The following is a 10,745-nucleotide window of genomic DNA, read 5'->3' as shown; positions in this document are numbered from 1 at the left end:
ACTCAAGAAACAAATTCATTCTTAAAGTACCGCGTAGCTGATTAGACAATGGATATATAAATATATATTTTAAGATCTGATGCATTTCTGTTGAAACACTATTTTTGGCATCTGCATCAATAGGTACCAGGAAATGAGATACCTGGGACATTGGGATTTGGATTGTGGACTGGTGGAGACACAGTCTTCATTAAAAAATATACCATCCTGCAATACATCTTTCCTAACCACTGTTTGGACACTACATGTTGGTTACACTTAGGGCGTCCCATGGAATATTTTAAATTAAAAATGTAGCAGGATTGAATTATGTATGCAACATGGCAAACTGACCCTCCAAATTCACAATGCTAAAAATTTGTCTTCCAGAGAGGACTGAAATTGTTCAACTCGAAAAAAAAGACATTACTTCTAAAGAAAATATTTACATTTCACCTTTATGTCTTGTCACATATCTTATGCAAGAGAATTTGCATAATCCATGAACACCATCTGTATGCCCTTGCAGGGTTCACAGTAATGCTGAGGGTGGCCGTCCACATGTTCCTGCGTTGGTTCTTTGGCCTGAATCATGGTGGCCAGTTGAAACACTTAGTTAAATAGAACTGTGGCTTTTGTAGTTTTTCTTACACTTTTTAGAGTGGTATAATTTAATTAAAAAACATGTATACTGCAAAACGTCTGGAGTAGAACCACCTCAAAATAAGTATTATATTTTTAAAGTCTGAGATATAAAGCAGAGGCAACAAAAATCCCAGTATAATCGAAAGGGATTTACACACTATTCTAGCTTGGATTTGACAGTGTTGTACAACTTCATGGCCATGGATGTATACCTTTGTTGAAATTTGTACAATCTCAACTGCACATCCTTTGCCTTGAGTCCCTATGGAAAGCCTGTGGGAATCTTCATTCTTCTCCAAAGATCACATCAAAGAAAAGTAGTGGTCAAGTATAATGGAACAGGTCTTGGCCAATTTGAGACAAAGAGACTAGCGCATTTTTAGTCTTCAAATGTGTAATTTTGGGCAATTTTAGATACAAATACTCCACCACTTGCGAAGCTGCTCTATTTTTAAGCTCGGATTCTGGACTTAGTAAAATGTTTGTAGCAATTGGGCAACTGCTTTAATAATTGATGACATGTGCACAGCTTGTAAAACTTGAACCCAAGACAGTGGTACAGCTCCTGTTCTTTTGCAGTAGCTATTCTAATGTGTGTAAGAAATGGATTGCTCCAATATGCCGACTGGTTGGGGTGGCTCAAAGCAGACTCACCTTGGAAATTTTTAGAACTATACACAGGAAACTATTGTGACAATTCTGATCCAGAAATAGGATGTTAATTTGATTTATGATAGTTTATTTTTCATCTTGACATTTTGCATTTATGTGATTGTATTTTAAATGTGTTTTTAATGGGTTCAATCCACGAATAAAGTGAATGTAGGCTGACTTCTTCAACACTGTGAAGAATAAAAGAAAACGGCAAAAACACCATGTAGTGCATATTCCCCATGATAATATCTTACCACTTGAGGAATTTCACTTTGGAATCAAGGTTCAAGCAGGATCTGTGTGCTACGACCTAAGCGGTTACCCAAAACTTAAAAAAAAACATTAAATGGCACGCAGAGAATATTCAGTATCACTAGTTAGGCACAGAAACCCATCAAGATTGGATCCGCTGCAGATGATTTGACGATTCTACTCCAATTCCAGAAAAAATGACGTGTAAAGATTATCTTGCAAAAGAGGAATATTAAACGCAATCAGAGTGTACAAGCAGGTAGATTTTTCATTCCACCAGAAATATCCTGGGATAGACTAAGCAGGTAAAGGCATCTCCATGATGTTTCGAAATGTTCTGAGTGTGCAATGAACATAATTTTGTTTCCTATTTTCACCATGGTTTCTAAATCAGAAGGTTCAAGGTAAGCAAGTAGGCTGTTAACGAACCCATAATATATTAAAACCTTGTATTACCCACGTGTATTCAAAGATTCTTACAGCACAATTGTTACTACATTTACATCTGTGGTTTATAGCACATTAGAAAAAAGTTTGATACATTTCGATACTGCTAGGGTGGTGCTTTCAGTAATTTACTTGAGGCAAAATTCTACTTTAGTTCGGCCTCGGAGTACCCTTTGAGCAGATGCACCCACAGATAGGGCTAAGAAAAAAAAACACACAGATTTCAAACAAAATGTATAATTATTATCTTTAAGGAAAATGCTTTCATTCATAATTGAAAAATGAATCAACAAGGGTGAAAAAGTATGGCTTTTCATTCTGAGCCACAGAAAAAGACACAAATCGAACTGCACAGTAAAGTGCACTTCGCGAGGCCACTCAAAATTAAAATTATCTAAATTACAGTGAGTATCTGAAATGAATCCCAGCATCATAATTAGCGGTGGCACGCAAGGGTAGGGAAATCTACAAACGTCTTAGCCAATCAAGCAGTATTTAAATTTACAGTAACTTCAAGGTCCATAAATATAGTTGAGACGAGAAAGGGGTCACCGTCTTTAATAAAGTTTGGAATGAAAAAGTCACTTAATAAAATCATCTTTTTTTTATAGTTGTACCACATCGAAAAAACATATACATGCATGTCATATAGTTTAGTCTCAATTTTTCATAAAAAATGGAAAAAGCAGCATTCAAACCCTCCAAAATCTTTTTTGCCACTGGCGGGTTTGTATGTGTTAAAATGTCTTGAAGGGGCTGCACAAAAGAAACTTAAGTTAATCAAAAAAAATAAACCAAAAACTTTTTGTATCAAAGAAATAAATGTGAAAATAATCTCAACTAATAATTAAAATATATTTATATATAGGTATATCCAGGCCCTCAAGCAAAATTATAACATCAAGAACAGAGTTTTGAACCATTATTAAAAGGGCGCAATTTCAGCATCACGCAGGTAGCGCAACAGTGAAACTGGCATTTGAACCAAATGGAGAATACAAGAAAAACATATAAAAATCTAACACTTGTTTCAGTTCTTAATTCCACTAAAAGTGTGGGACTCCTCGTTCAAAAAAGAGCAACTATAATAACTTTTTAATATTCTTAATAGCTCACGTTCAACTGGTGTCATTTCCCTTGGACACTTTCTAAAAGAGGATCTACCAAACCCAGAGAGCAAAGGGGTGCACGGTATCTCTTCATTCCTTTTCATGTGCAGCACACTGTGGTCATGAAAACTGCCCACAGGTTAGTTGATTATTCCAAGGACCCCCGTCGCAGAGACAACACTGCGGTAGACTGTGAGGTCAGACCTTTTCTTTCTTTTTTTTATGTTTAACAAACCCTGCAACTGTGAACTAATCCTGAGGTACTAGTGCCACAGAATACCACAAATTCGGGGGCTTCTTCAGTTGCTGCTAAAATGAAAATGTTTTGCTTCTATGGAATATTCACCACTTTAGACATCGGCAGCATCATTTGGTTGAAATGCCAGTTATCGGGTGGCATCATTTCGGATATTTCATTCATACAACTAAAGCTATCCGAACAAGAAACAAAAATAAACTGCATCATTAGCTCTGTCATTTCCTGTTTGGTGAATAAAAAGGCATTATTACAATGGCTCAAAACTGTTCTTTTCCTTTAATTGTACATAAGAAAGTCAATTGTTCCATTTAACTGGAGAACGGCTTCCCCATGTCTTCCTTTCCTTTGTACTTCCTCTTGCCGTGCGTGAATGGGATATATCTGTATTTGATCATGTGCTGTAAAAGAAAGTAAATATGGTTAGATGTCTGCTGCAGCTGCACAAACACAAAAAGAATACCAAGGCCAACTTGCTCAGTCATTTCCTAAAATAATACAACATTTAAACCGTACTGACAGATTCATTAAAAGAAATATCAGACTAGGGATGTCTACTATGACCCTTTCCTGTCCTTTTGCAACACAACAGCCTCTTGGACATCTTTATTTACTCTTTCACTGGGATTACCTTTTGTGTTTGTCCCAAACCGTATGAATTGCATTCTTGACTTTGCATCGTCACACATCCCCCAGGGTGGTTGTATGTATTCACTATAGTCTCTACCAAGAATGTCCATATGCTGCTCCTACAACTTGACTGCCTTGTCACCTACTGGAAATTTTCAGGCCAATTGATTACATAAGCAAGCAGTAATTCTGAGGCAAACGAAAACTGGGAAGAGGCGCAATTATTTTTGAATTTCTGTAAGGGAAATGTAGAAACAGCTTTTTGGCCACTTACGTTTCCTTTTGCTCCCCCCCCCTAGTTAAAGGCAGTAAAGAGAACATTTAGAGGGATTTCGGGGAAACAATAAGGTCAACCTGCACACCCCACCCAAGTTAGAAATGAGAGGCAAGTTCGCATTTATGGGGAATGAGATGTAGCCAATTCAATTGGTCTGCACCGTTATGTATTATTCCCTGAAAGCGAACTGTAAGAAAGCAAGTGGTTCTTTAAAAAGCCTATTTCCAAAGTTATAGGTGGCACAGGGAACATTTGCAGGTACAAAACTGCGTGTTATGCTAAAACAGTGTTGTATTTTAGAGAACCCTGAAGATTAAGAAGACTGAATCATTTCTTTCCATTCTAATATGTTGATATGCTGACAGTGGCGTATGACATTAAAATGGCTACAATCTAAACACCCACAAACCGTCCAGTAGTGTGTCTATGGTGGTGTTCTCTGAAGATGGCATACTTGGCTCTACGTTGTCCTAATGTTTTCTTCCTGTGGCACCCATATGGTCACACTTAAAAAGGAAGCAAAATTATATTATCCTCCGTTGGTAGGATAATTTGTGAGTACTCACTCTAAAGGCACCAGGCAGAAGTCTTGCCTTCCCATAAAACTTGCATGCGTCTCCTTGCAAGGCAGGATCATCCAAAGGTGGTGTCCCGAACTGCCGTGATAAACTGAAGCCTTTTTTTTTTGTTTGTTTTTTTAATGGAAAAATGCTTTCCTTTGAGGATATATAGAGTACCCCATTTAACAGTGCCACATAGAGCCTGAAAACTAAATAAAGCCTGAAAAAGTTGGCTTTATGATGGACTTGCCCTCCAGTTAGTAAAGATGTTAGGCTCTGTGGTGGTGGTGGTGGTGGTGGTACGTCGCCATTAGAAACACCTGGGTAAACTCTCAAGGAACAGCATGACCGAATTTGAGCAAATTTTATTGCCAATTTACAGCATCAATTCCAAATCTCAGGCACGTAAAGTGATCATCCTTGCATCTTTTATGTGCACTGGAAGTCTGTGAACACATGGATGCATGACCTGCCAAACAACGTGAAATGCTTTAAGATAAAGAAACTAGATAAGGCTCAAATTCCTGGTCTTCAAACAATCTGTATCTTTAGAGTTAAAACAAAGGAATGTTTGAACCGCTGTAAGAGCCTCCAGAGTTTAACTAATTTCTTGGCAGATTCCAGGTGTGTACTTCAAAGAGAACTATGTGCCTTTTAGGCTGAGAAGGAGCCTTCGTTTGCAAGGTCTACATTCACGTGAATATCTTGAAATTATATAAAGGTTGTAAGGACTAGATAGCTCAAGTGTGAGTAGAGCCAATCACACTTAAAAACCTAGCAAAGACCTCTAGAAACTTACACAGCTGAAGAAACTCAGGGAAAGTGTAAAAATAACAAGTAGTTTCTTTTTATCTTTAGGTTAATATTCTTGTCCTGAATGTCTTGATTTAGAAACACCTTTGACTCCGGTTGTCTCCGCATTGCCACCCCCATGTACAGACTTACATCTGAAGCATAGGGAAGAGAATATTGCCTAACGGCTAGGGCAGTCGACTTCGGGGTTGGGGATCGGGTCTCGGCAGGGACGCTCAACATTCTGTGATTCTGGGCAAATAACGTAATCACCCCGTGCTAACAGAAATAAATGTGTCCATCTGTAACGTAACTGGTGCTCATGTAAATCGCTCTGATACCTTCTAGTTCGCGCTATATACAACTCCACACACAAAAAAAAAAGGTATCTATGAATCTGCTGATGAATGGCCTCCTTACCGTTACAAACTGTTCATTTTCCTCAAGATCTGGTGGAAGAAATTATTATACCCACTTTTGCTATTATGGACAGAGTTCTAACCTGTTTTGAAGCGTTTTGGAGTCTCAGGATTCCTTAGAGTCAACTCTACCCTATACCAGAGTATGTAAGCCTGAGGAGCTTTGTTCTACTATACAGCATCAGACAAAGGTACAGTGAGTGCTTTTGCACAGTCCAGTAAACATCCGTCTGCTCAAGTTCACTTTCATACTTGCATTCTCGGTATATAATGTACACTTTGCTCATCTCTTTCCAAGCTGGGCAACGTCAACTTGCTGGAATTAAACCTTAAACAATCCGTACCACGTCAAAAATGTGGTGAAATGTCAACTTCTCTGCAAAAATGGAATGGGCATAACACGTAAGACATTTTCCCAAGGGTTTCTGTGGCAATAAGATGTTTCTGACCAGCACATTTACTGGACAATATAGTTTACCACAAGCATCTCAGAGTGTCAGGTGTGTACACTTGACCTAGATAAACAACTCCTTCACCCTATGCCCATGAATCTGCAGAGTTAGCTTTGTCCATCAGGCAAGTTTTACTCCACGAGGCACTAGTAGTTTCGGAGGTTCAATACAGTAAGACACAATAATTAAACAAAATTAATTCAATGCAAAGTAGTTAAAATAACAAAAACTAAACAGAAGGGTATGATCCTTCAATATCAATAAACGGGGAGAAAACAGACAATGTTATCCTTAATGGGAGCATATGACAGCTCAGCTATTCCCCGAAACCTGGGGGTCTTATTTTCTTATTATTGCTTTGTCAATGGATCACAGATGTGAAACAATGCTAAAATCAATGAAGTACTCTGATATTTAAGCCCTCTGATGTCCTAGTTTCCCAGTGGCCCTACTTGCTTGGGCGGACAAGAACGTCTTTGATCTTATGTTGAAAATTAGTATAACTGTCAGCCCAATAATGTTTTCAATCCCAAGCAAAGGTAACTCAGATTTCCAACCACAGAAAACTGCCACGTCATTAGTATCCCAGGTGTACTATTCAGTTAACCAGGGCACTGGACACAGTTCAAGTGACCAATTGTATCTCGAGGGGTCCTCCAAAAGGCAAGTGTTTTTGATCAGCGGTGAACAACTGTTGGTGGGATTGGGTTTGCACCCAAGGGTATTGCTCTCCCCCACTCCTCCCTCGGTTACTGAAACTTATGGTTCTGTATATGGAGAAAGGATGGTGGCTGTCAACATTTTTTAGTGGCAGAGAGAACTAGTAGGAATTGACACAATTCTGAACCCAGCCGTAACTACACCCAAGTGGGAAATTTAAAAGTTAGGGAGCAATGTCCTATTAAGTGTTGAAATCTTGTAGCTCTTCAACGGCACACTTCCTTGAGACGTCCACCAGGGAGCTGGGAGTCCATTGAATCCTGCTCATGCCCTCTTTATCTGGCCCCAGTCTTTCAGCCACACAAGGCAGCATAATTTCAGTCTCTGCATGATAAGAACAGAGAAGCAAAACATCTTCAGATTCCTGGGCTCATCCGTATAACAGTAACTCCTATCTAAAATGAAAAAGATTTTCTTGTATTGTAATTTATGTTTTGTAGCTCTCTTTGAATATTGTCTTGCATTTTTGAGATTGTTCCTCTTTAGTTTTTGAATCAATAAGAAAAAACGTATGAATGAGTTCACTTTATAGTATGAATGTCACTTCACTGGAGAGTTTGAGGGGAGAATGAGGTATGAAGATATGGTGATGTAAATGTGATGTATTACATGTGATGTTTTTTACATTTGTATAGTGATTTCTGTATTGAAAAAAATATCCAAATTGGGTTTAAAAAAAATATAAAGGAGGGAAAAATAAATAAAAAAATCCTTCAAATAATTAAAGAATTCAAACCAAAACGTGGTCTGGAAAGATCGGTTTTGTTTCCATCTTTCTGAAGAATTAAATGAATAGGCAGAAGCATTGGCAATTTCAGTTGTTCATTAGGTTAGCACGGGGAAGGAGCACTGATTTTAAATATTAACATATTAATTAAGCTAGGAAATTTGGTCAAGGAAGAATTTACCAATGCTGCGCTTGTTAGGTTTACATTCGGAGTTAAGGTCCTACATGCTGGAGGCTATGCAGTCTTTTCCGCTCCTTGGTAAGACCAGAGCCCAGAAGCCTAAATGCCAAAATAGGATGAGGCCTGCTTCTGGAGCACTTTGACAAATACACTTGAATCCTTAAAGGCAGTAATCACCAATACGAAGGAAGGTTCACAAAATGACATAGAATGAGGTAAGTTAATAATAGCTAGTGCAGTTTGTAATCATGTAAGATCAAATATATTGAACAGTGAAGCCATGCTTAATAAATAGATGCAGGTGGAATAGGTCCAAAGTAAACAGCAAATGTAAGGAGACTCAAATTCTGGTGAGAACATCAGAGACTTAAATTCTGGTGAGATCACCACCAATATCAATCCACAAATTGAAAATAAATCATGGATAATAAAAAAGAAATCACAGATCAGAGCCTCTGCAATGACAACTTTTTAGAGGTTGCTGTGAAAGATGAAAGATAGTAACCTGACCTGGTAAAGTCGGTACCAGAGGAAATGTTTGGCTCTTGAAAATGCAACTTGTGCCTGTATAATGTTTTAGAGCCCTAGTTGAAGCTACAGAGGCACATAGTTTTAAGTCAGTGTAAAACAGTTTTGCAAATAATTCAAAAGTTTCAGCTGAGGATATCTAAAAATGGCATCATTGCAGAATGAAAAGGACTTAGCAAAAGGGAAAATAAAAGTCTCACACTATTGTGGATGTAGTAACGTTCTGAAAAATTAACTGTAAATGCCAAAAGTTCAAATGCTTTGTTCTTCCTATTCAAAAAGCGTTTGCTGCTATGCTTCTTTGGAAAACCTTTGCTGAGGTTGTCCATACTGGAAGACTGATTCAGTGATTATTTGCTATGCAGATATGGTCATAGGACACTGAAGGTTGAGATGCGAAGAAAAATAAAAAATGGAGTGATCTTCGTCTCCTTGCTTTGCAAAACAGCCAACATAAGAAAAATATTCACTTTTTCTTTTCCTTTAAACACAAATTGCAGTTTTTTCAGCTATGACCCATGAAAATGTTCAAAAGGGTTAACCCTTTGTCTGAACATGCAAGTCTTCACATTTATTAGAAAACATATACATTTTCAAAATTGTTCTTCTCTTGAACCTTTGTAGCTCAAAAACATGTCCATCACATGCTAAGTTAGATTGGGCATGTTCCTGGAGAGGTGTTCAGCAAACCAAGTATCACAGTACAATTGCCATGAGTGTATCTACCAGATCAGCCATGTATGCAGCAGTGTGGTAGCTAACCTTTAGGTGATATGCAATGCTATCCAATGTACTGGATAGCAAAAGGAGAATGAGGAGCTTGTCTCTTCTTTTCACCTTTTAACTCCCAGAAGTGTACGACAAAGTTGATTTAGGCCAAGTTCTGGTTTCGTTTTCCACCCTTCCATGTTGATTTTCTAAGTGTGTACACATGCTGTTTGAAGCCTCACTCTTTCGCCATGGCATTAGGAAAGCTCCAAGTGTCTATTTTTTACTTGTATGTATTGAACATCTATGGGATGCTGAAGAGAGACCTTGTGGCCTAGGCGGGCATCTCCATTCGCAATTATGCGGATGACCCACTATTAAATCTTCAATCCTGTGATGGCTCTTCTTTGTGACAGGTTTGTAAATTACCATACAGACCTACACCTTCATGCCATTTGGACAATGTTGACATATTCTTTGTAGAATGTGCAGTCACTCTGCTGCTGAGAAGTTGACTGGCTTTAATTATTCTCTTTATCAGTCTAATTTAGTTTTTTGAGCTTTTTGCTCAATGATGCACGTTTACAGTTCTTAATATGAAATCATAACTGCAATTAATTATCTAACATGTTACCTGTCTGATGCAAATTCAAAAGAGTTGTAAAGCCCATAGTACTTACACTGGTAAATGAATGAAACTAAGCAAGGTGGTAGAAAGCAATGTAACCTGAGATCTAACTTGGAATATCCGGAGTCAGTGAGCGTCGTTTGTAAAGCTGACAAAAGGACACAAACAACTGTTCAAAAGGATGGAAGCCTTCTATTTTACGCAGAAAGAATATGAAGCACCATCAAAAATTTAAGAAGTGGAGGCCTCATCCCACTTGCCTGGAAGGGTTTGTGAAAAAGAAACACAAGCTCACAGGCTTGTTGAGGTGAAAGTCTAATGAAACCTTTTGTATAAAGTTGGGTTTTATACATAATGTGACCTTGTAAATTACAACAACAAAAAAATGGATTCTTCACTGTGGAAGCTTACATTTCTATACCTCGCCTGGAAGACATCAGAGCCAAAAGCAAAGTGTCTTTCCTGGAAAGATATTTGAAGCAAAGAGTGATAACCCAGGAGCTGGTGCAGTATTTGATTGAGATTCCAGGGAGCCTGGGGAAAGGTTCTGGAAGGGTACTTCATGAATTGATGGCGTGCAAAAACAGTAACGAAGAATTGTTAAGTGTGGAAACATGATATCACTGAAAGGATGTACTCTGCTTTTAAGACTGATATAGACAAGGTCTACAAACACAGTCTTCTATACTGCCCAGGGAATGGGAAGAACACTTTAAATCATTGCACTATAGAGTCCGCCACTTAGTTTTTCCCTTGAGGAAACTTCTGCTGTAATTTGCCT

At 38.2% G+C, this 10,745-nt stretch overlaps 1 protein-coding gene across 3 annotated transcripts in view; it reads right to left on the bottom strand.

Moving 5' to 3' along the window:
* Nucleotides 1–2,519: 2,519 nt before the first annotated feature.
* RER1 (retention in endoplasmic reticulum sorting receptor 1) overlaps nt 2,520–10,745 on the bottom strand; it is a 114,381-nt gene continuing 106,155 nt past the window's right edge. For all 3 annotated transcript variants that reach the window (XM_078642465.1, XM_078642467.1, XM_078642464.1), the window contains exon 7: nt 2,520–3,743. In XM_078642465.1, the coding sequence (XP_078498591.1) occupies nt 3,654–3,743 (90 nt within the window). In that variant the 3' untranslated portion in view covers nt 2,520–3,653. The remainder of the gene's footprint in view (nt 3,744–10,745) is intronic.

The sequence above is a fragment of the Lissotriton helveticus genome, chromosome 5_1, assembly GCF_964261635.1.
Source record: "Lissotriton helveticus chromosome 5_1, aLisHel1.1, whole genome shotgun sequence".
Lineage (NCBI taxonomy): Eukaryota > Metazoa > Chordata > Amphibia > Caudata > Salamandridae > Lissotriton > Lissotriton helveticus.
The sequence above is the reverse complement of the archived record's forward strand: the minus strand, read 5'-3'. Positions and strand labels throughout refer to the sequence as shown.